This window comes from Sturnira hondurensis, unplaced genomic scaffold, assembly GCF_014824575.4.
Source record: "Sturnira hondurensis isolate 20B ecotype Veracruz unplaced genomic scaffold, ASM1482457v3 Scaffold0002840, whole genome shotgun sequence".
In the NCBI taxonomy this organism is placed as follows: Eukaryota; Metazoa; Chordata; class Mammalia; order Chiroptera; family Phyllostomidae; genus Sturnira; species Sturnira hondurensis.
The window spans coordinates 689,611-711,656 of NW_028075471.1; the positions used below are offsets into that span (position 1 = coordinate 689,611).

At 49.8% G+C, this 22,046-nt stretch overlaps 1 protein-coding gene across 8 annotated transcripts in view; it reads left to right on the forward strand.

Annotated features, from left to right (window-relative positions):
- CACNA1D (calcium voltage-gated channel subunit alpha1 D) overlaps positions 1 to 22,046 on the forward strand; it is a 315,854-nt gene that overhangs the window by 282,936 nt on the left and 10,872 nt on the right. For 7 of the 8 annotated variants that reach the window (XM_037040680.1, XM_037040683.1, XM_037040684.1 and 4 more), the window contains 5 exons: positions 579 to 681; positions 2,043 to 2,144; positions 7,266 to 7,396; positions 20,479 to 20,589; positions 21,338 to 21,705. In XM_037040680.1, the coding sequence (XP_036896575.1) occupies positions 579 to 681; positions 2,043 to 2,144; positions 7,266 to 7,396; positions 20,479 to 20,589; positions 21,338 to 21,705 (815 nt within the window). Of the gene's footprint in view, positions 1 to 578; positions 682 to 2,042; positions 2,145 to 7,265; positions 7,397 to 20,478; positions 20,590 to 21,337; positions 21,706 to 22,046 lie in introns of those variants that run through there. The other variant, XM_037040687.1, reaches the window with a different exon arrangement.

Here is a 22,046-nt window from a genome sequence, read left to right on the forward strand (position 1 = left end):
TCTCAGTGCCCGTGTTGCAGGGAACAGGGGAGCGGGAAGAGAAATGGAGAGTGGGGGTGCTGCCCTGAAAGACCAAACACTTGGAGGAGCCATGTGACTCCGCAAGGCTCTCACGAGGGCAGGGTCCTGGAAGGAAGCTCCCTGTGTTAGGAATAGTAATGAGCGACATTGTGTGAGAACAGGAGTCCCGTGCCCTGCACCTGTCTCGCTGTGCCTGGTACAGCATTTTACCCTCACAGCAGCCTGAAGGATGTGCCCAGAAGAGAGTCCTGACCCCATGGCACACAAGGAGAACTGGTTAGTGAGAAAGGGAGGAGAATGCTGAAACAGTGAGATGGTTGAACCGTCAAGGTTAAAAACAAAGAACACCCCATTTAAGGGCCAGCATTTGTGTTTCATGACTGGATCTTTGATCTTGTGAGAGCCCTCCAGCTGGCAGGCGCTCCTCACATGGCTGTTGAATTAAATTGTGGGTCGACTACGACAGAGATAAGGGAGAAACAGAATAAACGTAGAAAAGGGATATGCTGTCATCAATCATTCACATTCTAGTTAGAAACTTTTCTTTCTGTTTGCAGAGACTAGTTGCCATGAACATGCCTCTCAACAGTGATGGGACAGTCATGTTTAATGCAACTCTATTTGCTTTGGTTCGAACAGCTCTTAAAATCAAGACTGAAGGTGAGCATTCCCTGGGAGCAGGTCAGGTGGTAGAACTGGGGGGAGATGCCCCCTCCCCCCGCCCCGTGTTCTCCTTTCTGGGCCTTTCCTTGTCCAAGGAGGTCCCGGGAAGAGGGTGGCGAGTGCAACGAGAATTGTGCTGTTGGGTGCAGCTGTACCCACCTCCCTCCCACCTTCTTTCCTTCTTTCCTTCTTTCCAAGGAGGTCCCGGGAAGAGGGTGGCGAGTGCAACGAGAATTGTGCTGTTGGGTGCAGCTGTACCCACCTCCCTCCCACCTTCTTTCCTTCCTGTATTCTTCTTCACTTGTCCCAGAAAGTTTGGAGGTGCTCATTGCCACTGCTTACTATAGAGTGGGAGAAATAGGTGGGAGATCAGGGCACATATGTTCACTCCACTTACTACTTGTGTGACCTTCATAGAGGGATTTGGCTGTTCTGACCTGTAGTTTGTTTCCCTGTGGAAAGGAAATACACACACCTATGTCAGGGAAGTCCTGGGGACAAGATGAGCTGATGTCTGCAGAGTCCCCTCTGCAGTGCTGGCTCATAGTGGGCATGTGGGAAGTACTGTTAAGACCAGTGTCTTTTCAGCTGATGCAAAGCAGAGTGGCCTTTGGGGCTGTGTGTGACCCTCCTGGATAAGCCTTGCAGCATGGCCATTGGGGCTGGCTCGGTGGCAGCTTCAGAGGTGGAATGGGAGGCAGAAGTGACCAGGAGGGGAAGAAGCAGAGACTGTGAGGGAGGAGAGGGAAGAGAGGCCCGAAGGGACACTGTGGAGCCAGTGGACAGCTGCTTTCCCGAGCTCAGGGTGGCTGTCCAGCAAAGCCGGTCCCCGCACGCTAACGTGCTCCTTGCAGGGTGCTCCTCTGTGCTGGGCTCCGGCGGCATCAGTGAGGAACGAGGAGGGTAGGATGCTCTTCTGAACTGACATGTTAGTGGAGGAGACAAACCTGGGCCCTTCTGATAAAAGGCCAAGATCATATGGGAGCTACAGATTGAATACACACAGCAGGAACTGAAAGTCTTATTTGGGTGAAATTTAGTCTGGGTCTTCAGGGCTGGAGGCAGGATTTGACATTGTAGACAGGGAATAGCAGGAATGGAACAGGAATTCCAGGCGTGAGCTCGAGATTCCAGAGTAAAACATGGTTGTCCCCACAGTGGAGTGACCGTATCTCTTTGCTGCTGTAGGAAATGAGAATGACCCTGACTGGGGAAAGCCTGCCGGGAGGGGCGCCCCGCCCGAGGGCCCTGCACCCAGCCAGGTCAGGCTGGGAGGAAAGCAGCAATGGTCAGAGCAGAGAGGGAATGCTGGGTGGAAGAAGCAAGGCCTGTGTTATCCCCTTGCGTTTTGAATCCAGGGAACCTGGAACAAGCTAATGAAGAACTCCGAGCTGTGATAAAGAAAATCTGGAAGAAAACCAGCATGAAACTACTTGACCAGGTCGTCCCTCCAGCTGGTGGTCAGTGTAATCTATTGCCTAAGTAATTCTTGGCCAGCACGTTGGTTTCAGTGACAGGGTCTCCAGCCAGCCCAGACTGCAAACTGCTTCACGTATCAGCTAGGTCACTGAGGCAACAGCCAGCAAAGGCCCCTCAGCCCCCTTAGCCCCTTGGTGGGATTATTTAGGGGTAATATGAAGATGGTGCTGAAGGAGGGGTGTCAGCGGGAAGGAAACCAGACCAAGATGGCTGGAGCGTGGGTTTTCCTGTTGGTAGAGGAATTAATGTTGGAGACCAGGCTTGCTGCCTCAAACCAAAAAAGCCTATATTTTTTGGTCCAAAGTGAAATGTTTAAAACCAGTTTCTATTTATCCTTCAATATATTGTTGAAAGCTTCTTAGGAAAAATAGATAGCTGTCAGAAAATGGTATTTCCCAAATGTTCTTATCAAGACTGAGTTTACTACCCTAATGACCAAAAATGTCCCCTTAATTAGGATTTAGAGTAGGGACAGGACTAACAGGCATGCTTACTTCCTTTTGTTATTTATCATGAAATAACTGACTAAACTTTTTTCAGATTTTAATATATATATATATATAATATGTGTATATATATATATATATATATATAATTTATACACTGTTTTTCCACTTTTGTTTAAATGCACATGGACTTAGAAGCTGAGGTGGTTTTTTTTTTTTTTTTTGACCGTTTCATTTCACGTTTTAAAGGTGCAGAATCAGTCTTCTCGGGGTCACTGCACAGCATTCTGTCACCCCCAGCCCTGGGCACCTGCTAAGCAGTTGGTGTATTTTGTAGCCAACCAAACCTTTATAGTGTCGCTGCCCCTGCAGCTTTCGAGTCGGTCTGGCTCAGGCCTGGACTCCGACTCTGGAACCGCAGGCCAGGACAGTGGCCAAGGCCTCTCCCCCTGAGAAGCCGACAGTCTCTCCCTTTTGGGGGCAGAGAGAGCAGGGTGATGGCCGGCTCTGCTCCTCAGCATGAAGTGAGAAGCAGTATGAGTTTTTGTTGCTGCTGGGAACTGCCCACAGCGCGCACGGCCTCCTGCTCAAAGCCAGGACGATGACCTGCCAAGAAATGATAATGGGGAAGCAAAAAAGTGCACCCCCCAACAAAAAAAGAACAAAAGCCCCAAACTCCCACCCAGAGAACCCTGGCCGTTCACAGAAGAACTGATACTGCACATTTAAAATGACTCTTTGGTTTCATTCTTTTCTTCATAGCTGCACACCCAAGTGCTCGCATGGCTTAGATATATTGGTTTTGTAAAATTGTAACAATGTGCTTGAGGTTTTTCTGCAGCCTCATTCCTTTCAACTCTCAGTCTTTCAGAATATTCTGAAGCAATTCTGTTTTAGGGTGGTGGCATGGAATCAGAGTTATCTCTTGCCAACTGTATTCCCCTACAATGTTTCTCAAAATACAGATGCATGCTTCAGAATAGTGGGCTGTGTCTGTCTACATAAACCGTCCCCACGTGGCCAGCAGCCTGCTCCGCTGCTGCCCTCACGTTGCTCTGCTGTGCCACCTGCGTTACTCACCAGTGTCACTCACCAGCAGGGCCCATCCTGGCTAGACCCCTGGACAGCATCATGCACGCTACCATGCAACTTCTTTTCTTTCTGTCCGACCAGAAAAAAAGTCCAGAATTTGGCTCACCATCTAAGCTCCCTTCCTTTGAAAAACTGATCATCTCCTAGGTCTATTAGACTTCTGATAGAGGCTACATATTCTTCTGCTTTCTTGGCCCAGTGATAGGCCCTGGCTTTTTCTCACTATTTCTTAAAATGGATTGGGGCTTAGGATGATGTGTTACTCTATTTCAAAATGGCGTCAGGTGGTATTGTAAACCCAAGAAGAAGGGAATGTGGCCTTAGAGGAGATGGAATGCTCCCGAAGTTCCGTGCCCTGGTTTGTGTATGTGCCTAGGGTCATGCTGATCAGATTCAACCTCGGATCACGGCTGTTGCCATTGAAGTAGTTCAGAAGGCAGTGTGTTTCTGGCTTCAGTGAACAGACCCTGAATGAGTTGCTGAGCAGTGTTTTAATTTCTGTCTGCTTTTGACTTCCGCATTCTAGCTGGCCAGTGGTTCCCAGCCTTTCCCACATCATGGCACGCTTAGGAAATGAGAATATCAGTACAGCCCCCTGAGCCAGCAAGTGGGCAGCTCCCCAAGGCTGAGGGGCTCCGTGTCCCCATGCTGTCACCTCGTCAGAGAGCAGCAGACCAGACCAGGGAGCTGTCCCGGCGCCTAGGCAATGTGGGGTGGTCAGAGAACCCCTTCCAGACCTGGTGGTGGACTAGGTGCTCATCTTAGGAGGTTCTGCTGGCTCAGGTGTGATGTGAGACACTCCTAGGCTATCATGAGCTTCATAGTAAGGGGACACTCAGGACTGACCCCTGGGTTACCAGCTGGGAACTTTCCTTCTGCAGGAGTCTGGCTGTGGGGACAGCCTGTCTGCTGTCTTCATCATAAGGCTGAGGTGTCTTGTTGCCCACCTCGGACTTCCATGCCACTCTTCAGTCTTGTCATGCCATTGTGTGGGGCCTCCCACTTCTTTAGAAGTCCCCTCTCCTCCCAGAGGTTCCCCTTGCCTTTGGGCCTTCATCTTTGACCTCGATCTCTGGCTCCCGTGCCCGGAAGAGCACTCAGAGCCCACACCCCACCCTTTCTGTCCTGTCCTGAGCCCAGGCAGCCTCCCTGCATTCATGCCTTCTCTTCCGTCCTTTTCTGTCCTGCTGCAGCTTTTACATCTTCTGTTTTTGAGGACCCTTCCTGGCCTCAGTCTCAGTTAGCTCAGCATCTCAGTGGAGCAGACCAAGTGGTCCTTAGATTCTGCCCTGCAGACCCCTACGTGGCTGTCTCTGCTCTGGACTTGCCCCTCCAGGAGAAACATGGCCAGCCCTTCGCTCTGAGCACACTGCCACCCTAGCTCAGGGCCACGGAGAGCCAGGACTTCCTGCTGGAGCCCCTTGGCCTCCGCAGGGTAGCGCAGTCCAGGCTGAAGGGAGATAAGGGTAGGCTGGCATGTGCTAGGAACATCCCAGTATGGAATGAAGGGCCTTCTGTAGGTAGAGTGGTGTTTTTCTGGAAGCTCCCAGAGAAGGCTGGAAACCCTGGGCTGCAGAGGCTGGCTGTGGCGCAGCAGGTGGATCCCCAGGATCCTCTATGCAGCCTGTAGTCAGTCCACCTCCTGCAGCCCAGTAGAGATAGAGAGACATATCTTCTGGGAGCGGCAGCCCCAAAGAAGAAGGCGGCCTGTGTGGCAGAAGCTAGGCCATCCCTCAGGGAGGTGTGCAGAGGAGGAGGAGAGCCCTGGCGTGAGTGCTCATGTCCTGTCTCCACTGGCCTGGGGCACGTCCTTTACCTCTCTCACCTGTGTCAGGGGGTGAGCAGATCCGCCATCTCAGAGTTGTAGTTGAAGAGGCCACGTGACCTGTGTGGAGCTCCCTTGAGGCCAGGCCTGGCACCCGTCGATGCCTGATAGTAGGGGTAGCTGGAACTGGGCCAGAAGAGGCACAGCTCGAGAGAAAATGGGGTTGAAATGTCAAGACCTGGATGGTCTTCCTTCACTTGCCTCCTTGCCCGTGAGTGCACCCTTGGGCCAGCCTGAGACTGGTCAGGGGCCCTGGTTGCACACACTCTGCAAAGCCTTCAACTCACTTTGGTGGCCCCTACGCCACTCCAGGACTTGCCCAATGTGGGTTGGGAAGGCATGCAGAACACTTGCATAGCCAGACCAGTCCAAGCATCTTCTCTCACAGAAGCACTGAGTAGCCCTTGACCTACTCAGTTTGGAGAGGCGGCCAGAATGGCCCAGGCGTGTCCAGGTAGAGATACCTCCCACATAGGCACTAAATGAACCCCACCCAGGGTGCATTAGGGAGCACAGTGGGCCTTGGTGTTTCCCAGCCTGTGGTGCTCCGTGATCCATTAAAATGGATGCCACTGTCGGTGGGCTGCAAAATAATGGTGCCATGGCTCACAGCCATCCAGGCCCCCGCCCCTCCTCCAGCTGAGGACTACTCTGGCAGGGGGCTGAGTGCTTACAAGCCTCGACTCCTGTGAGCCCCATCTGAGAGGCAGCCCACTTTACACACAAGAGCACAAGCCCGTAGAGGTTGAGCCCCTTGCCCCCGATCATATGTAACTCTTACAAGGGCGGCCTGGCCAAAAGGTTAGCTGCATTAAAGCCTGAGGACCAGCAGCCATTCTACCTCCCACCTGCTGCAAAGCATGGTCAGTGGTCCATGGCCCCCTGTGGGGTGGGCCCAAGCTTTCCACCCAGGAGGCCTCGGTGCACTGCAGATCTGGCGGTGAGCACCTCTGGGAGAGCAGGGCTTGCGGAGACCCCTGGGACGCACGCACACTGCCAAGGTGGTTTATCATCAGACAGAGCCTCTATTCTGCCTCATGCATCACCCGTAAATGCTCAGCAGAGTTCCAGTTCCCAGCGATCCATGTTGGCTGTTTCTGAATAAAACAGAAATAAGTCAGCTCAACTGCGAGGTTAGTTGGCACTGTCACAGCACAAAACAACAAGCGGTTCTGAATTACAGACCAAGAAATGGCATATGGAGGCTATTGGCGGAGAGTCGAGGGGCACATGAGAATCTGGGTTTGCAGTCACTTTACTGAACCTTCCTCTTCTTCCAAGCTTGTCTGTCTCCTTTCTCAGGTCTCTATCTTTATCTCCAGGCACAGGGGTTTAGATGGTTAATTGCCCTTGGTGTTCATGGTAATTACACATGCAAATCCCTGTGCTCGGGAGTGAAAATATGGCCTGTAAAGACTTTTCTGTTTCGTAACTTTTATTTTAAGTAAATAACCAAGACAGCACTTGGTAGTGTTACTAATACGCTGCTCTATTAAATTCATGATGAATGTTATTTTCTGCGATGCTGAGTATCAGTTTATTTAACTGACTCTAATTTTAAGCCTTAACTGCTTTGCCAAACCTTGCTTTTTGCTAGATCTAGTCCCCCCACTGTGTAGTAAGCCGAGAGCTCAGCGCCTTCTGCGCGCCCCCATCCCTACCCCAGCCAGCAGCCAGTGTGTAGGCTCTTGGTGCAAATGTGCTGATTCGGGAGAGCTCTGTCTGGTCTCTCCGTTTAGATGATGAGGTAACCGTGGGGAAGTTCTATGCCACTTTCCTGATACAGGACTACTTTAGGAAATTCAAGAAACGGAAAGAACAAGGACTGGTGGGAAAATACCCTGCGAAGAACACTACAATTGCCCTACAGGTGAATTGTTGTTTTGTTGTTTTCTCTTTTCACTAACGATTTTACAAGCTTATTTGAAATACTAGAGAGCTGACAGTTCATGGTTGAGCAGTACCACAAGGATTTTGTTTAAACTGAGACACTGCACACTCCCCCAAATGTGGACTAGCCTTTTCTGGGCCATGAGGTAAGTGCCTCCCTCTCCTTGCTTTCTCTGTCATCCGCTGCGGCCTATGGGACAGGACACCCAGGACACTCAGGACAGTGGCGGTGGAGCCACAGCCCTGGGGGAGGGGAGTGAGGGCAGCCCTTGCACCTGTCTCCTCCACGCTTCTCCCAAGGCAGAGCCCTCAGAACAGGCGCCCACCTTCCCCCAGTCCTGGGCTCAGGCCCTAGCTGCCCACTGAACAGCTTTCCATCTGAACGCAAGTGCTTTGTTTTGTTTCTGTTTGTTTCTTACCCCACTGCTTGTTGGTTTTTGGTCCATTTCAGTAACATCTATCACTTCCTGGTGTGCATGTGTGTGTGTGTTTGTGCGTGCATGTGTGCGTGTGAGCCTGTGGTGTGTCTGTCGCTCTCTGTTGCCTCCTGATGGCCCTGAGGCTTGCTGTGCAAATGCTGCTCTCTCACACCCAGGCCAGCCTCTCCCCCCCACCCCCCAGCCAGTCCATCCCCTCCCCAGGTTCCCAGGGTGTGGATGTGGCCTTCGGGAACCCCTGGTTCCGACCCAAGTGCTGCATGAGAATGTAGAGTCCTGGGTGAGCCCGGAGCTCTGTGGTGGGAGCAGGCGTGCAGGGGAAGGAGTCTCAGTGGAGAGCTGCACAGAGGGGCCAGGGAGGGGCTTTGTGAGTGTTGGGGATGGAGAAAGCAGGGTGCAGAGGGAAGGAGAGAAAGATGCTAAGAGCTGGGAGAGGGGAACCACAGAGGTTGGCAAACTGTCCAAAACAACTGTCCAGATTAATCCCTGTCATCTCTGCCACCCACAGTGCCTTAAGTCCATCATGAGTAGGATAAAGAATGTTTCCCTTTGAATTTATTTACTTTTAATGAATTTATTAAGTTACTTTTATGTACCTGTTATCACCACATGTCTTAAACTGGGCCTTATAGGTGTCAGCAAGGGTCAATGTAAAATAGTCCTGCACTTTTTTTTCTGGGGGGAAATGCCCTGTATTGATTGTTTAGTGTTCAAAGTCATGGTCACTACCAAAGTGAAGGCTTGTCCGTGATCTTGCTGAAAGAAAGAATGTGAATGTGAATGATGATGAGAGTGAATGAAGGCATGTAGGGTGCAGGCGCCTGTGTTGGGTCAGTAGGTGCCCTGTGTGACAGCGACCTGCTGATTCACGGTGAAGCCCCTGTTCTCTGCAGACAGCCGCAGGGTGAAGGGCATAAGCTGAATCCAACTGCAGATCATTTCTGATCTTTCTTTCTCTGATCCCACCTCCCAGAGGTAGCTCAGAGAACCACAGGCCCAGTCAGAGAGCTCATTGCTGTCTCAGGCTGTGGATTTGTAAGCAAAGCTCTTTCCCCTCTGGCTGATCCAGTTTGCAAAATGACAGCCCTTCTGATCATGGGTCTCAAGTGGCCATAGACAGACCAAGCAAACTCAAAGGTGTTTGTGAATTTGAAAGTCTCTGGCCTACACATCTTGAGGGCAGTGTGGCCAAGTTGGGTGCAGAGAGGGTGAGGAACGTGTTTCCGATGCCTCTTCCTGAAAGTAGTCTCGGGCCTGGAGGACTAGGCTGGCCGGGTTTCCGAGGGCATGGTACCCTCGGCTTCTAGGAACTGTTTGCCTGTTCTCAGATTCTAGCTGGTTGGGTTGATGGAAGTTGATGACTTTTCTGGAGGGGAAACACACTCTTTCATGGGTGTCTGTGTTATAATTCACGATAATCAAGTTAGCACTGTGTTATGAGAGCCTTCTGTTTTCTGAGGAAGGCACAGGTGATGACCACCTCGATACATAGTTACACCTTTTCTGAATTCCCGAGACTTCCTGATTAGATGACTTCAGTGCTCACTCTGGTGACTGGATGTGTCTCGGTATAGACTTTTGATATTTTAAAACCTGAAAAGCAACACGTGGCTAAGTAATTACCACACCATATGAACGAGCTTCACTGAGTGTTCAAGTTGAAGGTTCATTCAAATGCTACATTTTTAAGTCATGGGTTGAAAGATTTTGTTATATTGTGTTACAGTAATGCTGAGGTTCTTCGTTTGCTCCTACCCATTTTCCACTTTGTTGTTTGTAGAAAGAGTTTTATTTTTATTTCCTCTCGAATAAATTCAAGCGAAATTCACATATTTCCGGTTAGGTGGTAATATCAACACATAACACATATCCCCGCTCCACCGGGAGCCCAGGCTGTGGCTCTGATGTATGTTGCATGCACAGCCTGCAGAATTAAGTTGTGCTCATAACCTTGACAGATAAATTCTGAAAATCCATTTGACTCTGAAGCAAGCCTTAAAAGTAAAAAAAAAAAAGTTTGTCTCCTTGAAGGATAATTCTAATTACATTTTTGGCTTCCTCGGCTCTAAAAATGGCTTTAAATATGATTTGTCACTCTACTTTTAATTAGCACGAGGAGGCTCTTCCTTCCAGCATGATGAAATATTATGTGATGATGTAGCAGTTAGGGAAATGGGGCTGAGCGGTGATGGGAGAACCGCACCCACAGTGTCACTAGGACAAGTACATAGGTCCTCAGGGAAGCACCTGAAAGTGGGCGTGGCTAATTGAGAAGTGGGGCAAGTTGCTTCTTGCTGTGCCAGGGGTGCCACAAGGCTGACCGATTGCTAATGGCAAGTGGAGTGTGGTCAGTACGGTGTGAGCGCAGAAATCAAGACATAAGCATGTGCGTGCTTGTGCTGCGTAGAGTGCAGTCTGTCTGAAAAGCATCGGAACTCGGCCACGTTCTGGGCACCACTCCCCCTGAAAGTGGTGTTCAAGGACACACAGAGGCACTGGGGCTTTTGACCCTGTGGGCTCCATCTGCTCTCCCTGTGTTCAGACCAACTGCAGAGTTCCCTCTCCGTGAAGGGGAATGGCTTGAGGAGCTCCTGTATCCATGGGTGGGCGGAGCTCGGCACCCTGTGTCCTCTGGCCTCTGTGGTCTGAGTGAGTGTGCAATTTCCATCTGTCCATCCATTATCGACATGAAAGCCAGCCTTCTCTCCAGCACCTCTCCAGAGGGAATCGGAGAGAAGCTGCAGCAGGCCTTTTTTTTTCTCACTCATCCCCTCCATGCCATGTTCACTTTAGTTTGACTCAGCATTTGCTCTTCATCCATTGTTGCTGCATCCGAGCGACCTGCAAGTTTCCATGAGGAGCAAGTAAATAAAGGAACAACAGCTTGCAGCCGTGAAAAGTTAGGTCCCCTCCCAGCAACCAGTAACGCCCCATCACACCTTCCAGAGGAGGGCTCCTGTGCAACGGACAGACCCACATTTTTCCAGTATCTCATGGAAAAGGGAAGAACGAAGATCCCAAAGTGGGAAAAGTTTTGTTCATTTCTTTTTCTTTCAACGTTCAAGGATTCCCTTTTTGCAAAGACAGTCTGGTGGAGTCTGAGGAGACTATGTCCCTCACCCACCTCAGATGGGGGAGCCTGCCCGTCTTAATGACAGGAGGACTTTAGAGGGATAGTTTTGTTTTGTTTTGTTTTGTTTTTTAACCTGCGGGGCTTAAGGAAGAGACCGCTATTTCCAGTTTGCAAAGAGTTCTTTAACACTTCAACACTTTATAGTGTTAAAGTATGACCCCAAGCTGACAGACACAGGCTGGCCAAGCCTGCTCGTCGTAGGTGGTCGAGTGGAAAGGTGGGTGGTATCGGAGAAGCAAGCGACACTTCTTCCCGGTTGTGCCTCTACGTGGCCTGAGGGAGGCTTGTGCATAAACAGGAAGGGCAGTGGGATGCTCAGCCTACATGTAAGCTGTAGAGTATCAGACACCTGGTTTCTAAATCACCACAGTCTAAAAAGTAGCAGAGATTTTTTTTGTTTGTTTTTTTAAAGCATGATTCCATCGAAAGCCATGAAAAGGCTTTTTGTTTTCCTTTCTTTTTTAGTCTAAGAGGAGAACAGATGCTAACAGATGAGATTTCACCGGCTGATTCATTTGTTTCAGATGCTTGAACGGATGCTTTAGAATTTTCTGCCTGAGCTACAGCACCAAGCTTGTTAGTCGGAAGGCGTTTGTGGCTAAGGCCTTGAAAGGGAAAAGTCTCAAGTGGGCTTATTTCTACTGAAACAGCATTTCAGGAGAAATGCAGGAGAAAGCAAACCCGAGGCCCTGGGGAGACCCCTTCCAAGCAAAGCAGTCCTCCAGAAGGTGGAAGCGGGGCCCTGGCTCATCAGCGGAGCCACGGCCTTCTGTCGCGGACACTGCTCACGGTGGCTCTTTTTCATGAAAGGGAACGTGCAAGGCTTAATCGGTTTCCCTTCTGAGCAGAGACTCAGAGAAAGGGAAAGAGAGAGAGAGAGAGAAGGAGGGGGGCAGCCGCCCCACAGAGAAATGAAATGAACACAACTTCCTCATGTTGGCCAGTAAAAAAAAATTAATAAAAAGATTAAGCAGACCTGCCCAAGGGGGGCAGCTGACTCGGCTCCAAAGTCCTGCATCCCTAGTTTGCCTGGACTCCCAAAGGCTGGCAGCGCCCCTGGGTGCTGAGCTGACAGAGTTCCTTTTATGTGGCAGTCAGTCCCGACCTCCTGACCTCCTGACCTCCTGCCCATCCGGCTCCACTCTCTGCAGTGACCCAGTTCAGAATGCAGTGGGACCGGGCAGGACAGGAAGCTCAGACACACCCATTTAACTAACACACACACCCGCATGCCAACACCAACCTAGGCAGCACCTCAGGTTCCATCTTAACGTGTCCACGGGAAGCACCACCACACCCAAACTTCATCCAACATTGTCCGTCTTTAATCCGTGCTCAAAGCCAGGCCGGGGATGCCTCTTTGGAAGCAGTGTGGTCTAGTTTCAAGGACACCGGGAGTCAGGGAACCTGGGTTCTAGTTCCAGCTCCAGCGTTTGGTTGCTGCGTGACCTTGGGCAAGACACTTAACCTCTCTGTGCCTCAGTTTCCCCATCTGTAAAATGGGGATAATAATGTCGACCTACCTCACAGGGCTGTTGTGAGGAATAGCTAAGTGATTGTAAAGCACTTTGAACGTATAATTGCTTATTATTAAGACTACAACAATAATATCATATGCCTGTTTACTACCAGAACTTTAAGAAATTCCTGCTTTTCTTTGATCTCTTTTCTGTTCTGTACTGTAGTGATCCAATGAGAAGGTGAATTCTCCCCTGTTTAAGATATCTGGAAATGTATAAAGATGTAAACAGAGGTACTACTGTGCAGGTTGGGTTTTCACATCTTGTGGACAGGAGATTTTTGTCCCAGAAGTTGCTTCAGAAGGGCCTCCCCTCTGAAACTCTCGGCCAATGCCAAGCACTGGTTGAGGAGTCTGTACATCCTGATGCTCAGCCTAAGATACCCAATGGAGCCAATCTGAGTTTTAAAGCTAACATCCAAAAGTAACCCTAATGCAAAAACTCGATATTTCTGAAATGAATAGAGAAAAGAAGGGTCCTCAGCTCCTTCTGCTGCCCTGGTCTCTGCAGCGTGATGGCTGCATGTGAGCGAGGGGCATGGAAGATGAGGCGGAGGGAGCCAGCGGAATGTGGGGAAGCCCTGTTCCTGGCTGAGTGGGGAGCCATGTCACCAGTTAGAAGTGGTGTCTTGCAGGTCCTTCTTACGCAGGACTGATGGGCTCCCTCCCAGCCTTGAGGTCTATTCCTGTGACATCTCGTGGGCTGTGACCTTTACCCTTTGGCCCCAGTGGCTCCTGATACCAAGTGGATCTGCCTGGACTCAAGTGGATTTCTTGGCCTCACTATGGAACTGGGCTCAGCTCCCGATTCTGCTCCCACATGTGCAGTCTACAGTGAATCCAGGAGCTCACAGTGGGTTTTATGGGTTCTCACAGCAGAGTCTGTGAGGCTGGAGACCAGGTTTGGCTTCTTCACTCGTCACCATGGTTGGTGGTATGGGGATAGGGTTGAAAGCTGGCCAGGAAACTGGTATGGCTGGACCCTTTGTGAGGATGCTGAGTCTCTACCTGCCAGTTGATAGCTATGAGTCTCCCCAGCTCCTGCCAGCATCCCAGCCCTTCTCCAGATGCTCTCCTGATTCTGCAAGTAAAGGACTAACGCCTGGTGTAGCAGGGGCCTTCAGGACCCTTCTGGTCTGAAGTCCCACTTTTTCTTTGGGTAGTGCCTGGGATGCACCAGTTATTAAGAAGTGAGTGCATTATCCCTGAAAAGGAAGCCGGTCAGCCTGTGGACACAGTTGAGGAGACAGTCCGCCACCAGACAAATCATCCCTGCTTGTCTCTGCCCCACTCCAATGTGACGTTTATTGAACACTAAAGCACAGACAGTATGCCCCGCCCCCACTGTCTGTGCTGTCCCGTCTCCAGGGGCCCATGTGACCAGCTGTCTTCTAGATCTAAGTCTTCATATGCAGAATAGCCCAAAGCAATTTATGTGGCCAGTGTTTCTCCACAGTCCTTCCAAATGATTAAGAACTGCAAAATGGTAACTTTCTAGATGAGACTTAGAAAATGATTCAAATGAAACGGAGTCTTGCCCCACGTGGGCCTGGCTGTGTTTGCCTCGTAGTGGCACTAGCTGAGGTTTGCAGCCAAGGCCAGTTGGTGAAAGGCAGTCGGAAATCATGGGGACCACTTCTGGCCTTGACTTCCCCGAAACTTGGTTTACGGTCAAACTGCAGACACCTCTGTCCATTCTCCTAAAATCCTGGTGGAAGAGTACAGTTTTAAATGTAGGAAAGTTGTAGGAGACAACCCAAGTTTATTAACCAAGAATCATCATAGACTCACTCAGCAAACTTGGTACCCAACACCACAAACCATGGTGCTACACTCTAATGCCCCTGGGTGGGAGACATGACACAGGCCAGTATCCACTGTGGGAACCAGACGGGAGTTGAGCATCAGGCTCTTCTTCAGGTAGCTTATGCTGTGGTGTAGCCCAATTAAAAATTAAACCCACAGGATTTTTGGGTACTGGATTCTATATTCTTTCTGAAAAGTAGATATCCTCCCTCTGAGAATAGTAACTACTGTTTTTAAAAGTCCTTGAAAAGATAGAAGTGCTGAAAAGGAATTAGAGCAAGTTCCATTATGTGGTAGCAAAAGGTCTTGATTACTATAGCGTGTTCCTGAGTAACGCCGACCTGGGACCCCTCATTAACCCCAAGTGCCACGATTCCGCTATCTACGGGAAGGAGCCTGCTACCACTTACTAATGCTCCCCAGGTCGGTAGGTACCGTGTGAGTCGGTTCTCCGTGGCACACGGCAGCCATGAGAGAGGTGGTGTCTGGGTATTAGGAGAGCCTGCCGTTCTGAGGCCCAGTGAGGGCACTCTGTCAGGAAGTGTCACAGGCTAGCTCAGAGAAGCCCGGAAAGGACGCTTCTTCCCAGAGTGGGGGAAGGCTGATGAAATAGTAGGAATCCCAGAAGGGGTGGAGGGTCTGTCACCTGAGGAAAAGATGTCACTGCCTGCCTAAGGACAGGTGGTCAGCAGTTCTCCAGCTCTGTGGTCTCAGGACCCTTTTATGCTCTTACAAGGTAATGAGCCCCTCCCCCCTTGCATATCAGTATTTACTGCATTAGACATTGAAAGTGAAAGCTTATTAAAATGGAGCATGCAAACACCAAAATACCAGAGTGATGACATCATCTCACATCAGGTAGCCTTGGAGAAACCCCACTGTGCGAATGTCCCAGCAGTGTTCTGCAGATTGCAGTGACCTCACAGACTCCTAATGGTGCCCTGGGGAGCCCTAGGGTCCATCCCTGGAGTGCCCTTTGAGAACGGCTGCTGTGGGGAAGTGGTCCCAAATGCCCCTAAAGGAAAAGGATGCTGGGGCCTTTTTATGATATGCCTGGTGGAGGAGCCCCCTGTGTAGACTACTGTCCCTACCTTGAACCCTGCTCTCCCTTTCAGGCCCCTCCCCAATCCCAACCCATTCACCTGGACACCGGGGCCTGTACCCCATTGTCCAGCTAAGTTCAGACTGAGGGTTGTACCCGACATGGCCACGTCTCACTGCCTGTGCTGATCTGGAGGAAGGGCGGTCTGACAGACGGTATTGCTCAGGATCTCCCACCTCCGCGTAGCACAACTGGGGCGAGGATGTGTGCCAAGCATAAGGTCAGTTTTCATGCCACCTTGTGATAGCTTGTCATTTCCATGTTGACTTAGTGACACAAGGGCTCTGCTAAGTTAGTAAAGGGGTTAACCTTATTGAGTGGCTCCCACAGTCCTATGGGGAAATGGGTATGATGAGCCTTCAGTTGAGACTTGGCTCAGCCCTCTTTTCCATTGACCCAAGGACTTGTTCTTGGTGGTGGTCAAGGCGGAGCCAGCATGGTGTCATGGGAACATAGCCGAGGCTTTGCTATTTCAGGCAAGCCCCTTAACCAGATGGGAAGAATCTGGCCCACCCTCCCTTCCCAGGTGTAGCAGCATAAAGCATGTGAGATCACAGGAGAGGCACCGGGGTGGACCGGAACAGCAGGCCTGATGCGTGGTTCTGGGAGCCTGCATTTTCAGTGATGCGCTCTCTGTTATCAGGAAGCTGGCAAGGGTTCCTCCGAGTCAGTGTTAACACTCCAACCAAGAATCAAGGTGTATCTAAGGCTGATAGCTCTGTCAGATCATTTGCAGGGAAATGTCATAGATAAAAAAATTAGCTAATTTTTTAAATGTTCCCTTTAGTTTCTTTGAAGTACTGAGTGCAACCCGAGGGTGACTCATGGACTAACATTACAGCTGACTTTTCAGTGAGGGTTGGAATCACCATGGGTGATTGACTCATGGGGCATCGTGCTCATGATTCTGACCCTTTATATAACTCAAGAGCTGTTCATAACAAACAGGCCACACCATCACATGTTCCCTGTAGGAAAACAATGACGAAAGAAGGGGCGCGCCCTCTGTGATGTGTGTGTGTTCCTGTGTGTGTGTGGAGGAGGCAGGGGACAGCCAGTAGATGAGCAGGTTTATTCTGTAAGGATGTAATAATCAGTTCTTTCTTCTAGAGGAGCAAGTCTCAAATCGTCCAGCTGATTGGGTAAGAGCTGAATCCTGCTGGAGGCTTAACTGGAACCTGCCTGAGCAGGGCCAGCCCTGGGAAGCCTGCCTGTGATGGAGAATAGGCTCTGCCAGGCAAGGGCTCTTGGACTGGAGTCGGAAAGCCTGGTACTCACTCCTGAAGATGAATGGCCTGGCCCAGTCCCAGGTGGAAACATGCATCTCTTATCTCCACTGTTACAGTGTAGGTTCAGAAGGAGTTTGGACGTGCTAGCCTTAGTTCTGGGAGCTGGCAGATGACTGGTGTGTCTGATGGAGCTAGCTCAGGGAGACAGGTAGTGAAAGTCTTACAAATGCACCCAGGTGGGAAAAACTTAACCCTGAAAGAGGGCAAGAGGAAGGAAGGTAAATAAATGTTCATTTTTTGATGTTAAAATATCATAATTTTACGCTATTGCTTCAGAAATATTTAGAGAGATTTTTATAGTTTGGGTTTTTGTGACTTAATCATTTAGTAGAGTAACTATCTATAAAATTCCAATTAAATGGTGTCTAAAATTTAAAGCAGCAGTCTACAGGCAAAGCGCCATTCATTTTTTAAAAAATATTTATGATAATATGTAGCATTTAAAAATCAACCAGAAACCAGGCTTGATTCTGTTTAATATTTTATATGATTGGACATCTTAAATCAATAATGTTTATATTTTATAGCAATTCTGTGTTTATTCAAAACCATAATTCTATTGTGATGTTAATGGAATGACTTTATATGGCTTTAATTGTGTTGGTTTAAGAGCTATGACCCCATTTCAAATTAAAATAGTATTTTGTTGATAGAGGTAGACACAAAAATGAAATATGAAAGAATACATAATTTTACTGATTATAAAGTGTTTATTTCAAGAAAAATGTTCTTTTTCTAGAGCTCTGAAAAATAATTTTTCCAGGATTTAAGATAGTTTTCTGAATCTGGGGGGTTGGAACTTGTGCCTATGGAACTTTTGCCGCAGCCTAAGCTACCTTTCAGCTTGATGTGTGCGCTAGGAAAACTTTCTCATGTTTTGTGATGTGTAATAAATTCAGGGTGCTGTGCTTAAGCTTTGTTTCAGTTTAAATTTGGGAACATCTGTTTCCCTCATTCCCAACCCTGGCAGATCCCCTCTTCACCCCACCCCCACTCCCGTGTACACCCCCCACCATGTGTCCTTCCCCAGACCCCACATGAAAGAGTCAAGTCAGTCCCTGACACTTAGAAGGTGTGTTTCTTCCTGCGTGGAGCAAGCAAAATGTAACCATGACTTCTAAGCCTCTGCTTTTCTGTCTGGGAAGGGTGATGCTTTCCCTTCTCCTTTAATGTCTCTAATAAATATGTTGTCATTATTTGTCTTTGGAAATCACCTCGTGGGCCACCTCTCAGTTTTCTCCGTGGTTTATGTCGCAAACAAACTCTGTCCTGTGTCTGTTCACTGCGCTCTCCTGCTCCGGTGTGTCGTTGACGATGTGCTGGAGACAGTTTTTGTTTTTATTATGCGATTATGTTATATGTGTATTTCAGTGAAATGTCAACCCGTCAACAAAGGATGATGTGAAAAATTATCCAAATAAATAGTTTTCTATTTCTTTTAATCAGACCTAGTCCAATCAGTTGAATGACAGTGAACAGGTTTATCTGTTGTTACTTAAACTCAGTGTTCCTGGCCCGTGCTGCCTTGTAACATGGATTAATATACATCATTTAACTGGGAGTGTTGACTTGGTGCATTTTCACCTGTACTTATTTTGGGGGGACAGCAGCAGGTGTCTCAAACCTGGTCTCTTCTTGTTCGGGAGCCTCAGATACGCAACATCACCTTCTCCCCAGTAATTCAGAATCAGCCCTGAACCCTGGCTTAATTTATCTTCCCATGATAATTGTGCCTTAGAAAATGCTGAGTGGGTGAATTGTAGCTGTTTGATACTACTGGGCTCAACCTTTCTGCACGTACCTGTAGCTCTGCCATGTGAGAGCTTCCACTCACTCATCATTAGACTTGCCTTCTTGATGTCGCCATGAGAATGGCAAGTGGGTCCCCCTCCAAGCCAGATAATTCCCTGGGTTCAGATGTGCTGGACTCAGGGATCCTGAGAGAGGGAAAGTGTGTGTTTCTGTACTCGTGCACTCATGTGTGTGAGTACATGTGTGCATGTGTGGATGTGTGTGTGTGCATGTGTGTGCATGTGCACTGTGTGCCTGTGATCAGAGGGATGGGAGGAAGTGGCTGCCTCACTGACACAGCACGACTCTTCTGAGTTTGGCTCCCGACTTTGCGTGTCTTTCCCCTCTAAGACCACAGCACTCCTAGTGAGGAACCTGAAAGCTTTAACTCTGGGTGGCTCTCTTACCCCCACAGTTTGTGAAATGGGAAGAGCTGCTGATCCTCTATTCAAAGCCTGGTGCAGAGCAGACCCAGGCTCATCTCACAGGCTGGGTGCTGCCAGGGAGGATGGGAAGTTTTCGTACAACTTCACATTTTAAATTAACACCACTCCGGGTGTCTGCAGAAGGCCAGTCTGAGCATTCCCACACCAGTGCACCCCGGCCTGCTGGGTCTGGTCACCATCCCCTCCCCTGCCTTGGCCACTGCTGGGCCAAGTATGGTCATCACATGTGTCTGTGTCCTATGCCTACCCGTTGCTGGGGGTTGTGGAGGAAGGACAGGAAAGCGGTCCCCTTCTCTGACCTTGGCCCCACACTTGGCACCACCCTTCTCTGCAGACCACCCTGACATTGGAGGGTTAGCTGCAGATGGACACCTGCACCACCAACCTTTAGTGGCTACTTAATTTGCAGATTGAGGTTCATGGGTGGCCTTAGACCTGGGGCAGGGAAGAAATGCCTCTTTCAGACCAGTCTTTCTGTGGGAAAGGATATATTAGCTATACTGTCCATATCAGTCTTTGAGTCAGCAGGCTGTTTTTCCTCCAAGTGATGGTCAAAATATCAAAATTTTCTCAGAGCCAGTGACTGTGTCTTCCCTATATATAGTCCATCCCTAAAGAAGCTGGGAACAATGGAAAGGCTTCTCTCCCAGGCCCTGTCCCAATGGAACCCGGGACCCGGGATAAGGAAGGCCAGTTGGGAGGGCCTCAGGGAAAGACAGGATGAATGCCTTCGAGGAGCCTGGGGCAGCAGCAGGAGTTCTTACACAGCCTCCAGAGCTGGTGAGCCCTCCACAAGGTGTTGTAGCCTTCAAAAGGACAACCCAATGATTGGCGCATTCTCAGCCCAAGCACAGGCTGCAGGCCAGGGCCCCACAACGGCCACAGTCCCATGATGGCCACGGAGGCTGGCACTGCACAGTGGCCCAGGTCTATGTGCATGTCAGTCCATTCTGTCTCAGTCCTGAGTGTGCTGGTGGCTGCAGTGTGTTGTGGTGCTCCCTTGTTCCCATGGCTTTTTAGCAGAACCAGTGGCCCTGGGGGCTGCTTGGTCTGCTTGCCCTCTGGCACTGGCTCCTAGGCTTCCTCATCCTAGGTGCAGCCAGTGAGTCCTTGCCACTGTCCCTGTGTAACACCCTGCCTGTGCTCCCTGTGCTATAGGGGCTCGGGAGATGGTACTCCGCAGGGCATCCTTCTGTAGACTGTCATTTAGATGGGAGCATGGCCTCTTGGCTGTGACAGACTTAGTACTAATAACCAGGCACCCTTCCCTACAAGTGGGGGTACTTGAAAAGGGGTTTCCTAAGTTCAGAGTCTCAAGCATCCCAGGCTAGGGCCATGTTGAACCTCTGCCCACACCCTACAACCCTGAGGCCGCAGAGACCCCTTCAGTTACATTCAAACAGTGATCAGTTTCCCGGTCTGTCCTTTGGAGAAATCTTCCCCTCCCACAGCTGAATCGGGCAGGAGCAAAGCCAGGACCCCGGCTGGGTCCAGGGCACCTGTGCTGTCTAATCTGCTTTGCCGTTTTCCTTGATCTAGGCGGGGTTAAGGACACTGCACGACATTGGGCCAGAGATCCGGCGGGCTATATCCTGTGATCTGCAAGATGATGAGCCCGAGGAAACAAAAGAAGAAGAAGATGTATTCAAAGTAATTATTCCACACATAGCTACATACTCGGTGCTTGAAAATAGTGGAGCAGGGCTCCAGTTTGTGCAGTTAATGAGCCACAAAAGAGCCTGCAGAATGCAAACCAGCCCCAGAGCATAAGGGGCTTGCAGAGCATGCCCCTCCCCCAGGCAGACCCCCTCCTCTGCACCTGTTAGGATACTGCATGTATTCTAACAGTCCATTCACCAGCACCTCTTCTAGGGCCAGGACTGCCCTTCCGGAGCTTGTTCCTCTGCCCATGCTGGCAGCTTCCTAGGACCTTGGCCACAGCCACTGGGTGGTATGGATAAGTATCCTGGGTGCTTCTGGTAGCTGCCTGCCCACACTGCCCCCTTCTTCCCTGGGCTAGTTCTTTGAGCTTCTAGCCGGCTCTCAGCATCCCAGCCCCCCAGTCCAGGGAGCATGCCTACTACCCAAACTCTACCGCTGGGGCTGCCAACCAGCCCTGCTGGCTGAGTCACCTCATCTTGGATCAACTGGAAGAGCACATGCAAGTGACCACCGAGAGCTTGCTCCCTGGCTCAGGAATCGGTAACCTTCCTCATTTCAGGGGGACAAGCTGCCACACAGACACATTCACCCTGATCATTGAGGCCCTCAGACTGTTTCCAGGGAGTCTCTGGAGCTTACCTAGAATTTGTTTTTCATGTAGAAAAATTACCTAACGTAGCTAGCCTGCATCAAATACTTGTTAAGTTACCTGGTGTTGTCTCCCATTATTTTGCAGAGAAATGGTGCCCTGCTTGGAAACCATGTCAATCATGTTAATAGTGATAGGAGAGATTCCCTTCAGCAGACCAATACCACCCACCGTCCCCTGCATGTCCAAAGGCCTTCAATTCCACCTGCAAGTGATACTGAGAAACCGCTGTTTCCTCCAGCAGGAAATTCGGTGTGTCATAACCATCATAACCATAATTCCATAGGAAAGCAAGTTCCCAGCTCAACAAATGCCAATCTCAATAATGCCAATATGTCCAAAGCTGCCCCTGGAAAGCGGCCCAGCATTGGGAACCTTGAGCATGTGTCTGAAAATGAGCATGATTCCTCCCACAAGCTTGACCATGAGCCTCAAAGAAGGTCCAGTATTAAAAGGTAACCTCGAAAATGTGTTTGCACTTGTCAATGCCCCTCCCCCATCCCATGCTCTGGCACATGCAGGCGACTCCCAAGAGGCATTTGCAGTTGAACCTGTGGGTTCCGGGCCCTGGCCACATGATGACCCTGAAAGATAAAGGGCCACCGGCCATCCTGTATCCTACTGTGTGAGACACTCCTTAAAATGGCAGCAGGTGCAAACTCACCCTCCCCAATTGTGCCAAAAGGTTGGACCTTTTCTGTAATGGCTAGATGATGTATATTTAGGCCTTGAACCCCACACAGTCTGTTGTAGCCACTCAGCTCTGCTGTTGTGGCAAGAAAGCAGCTGCAGACAA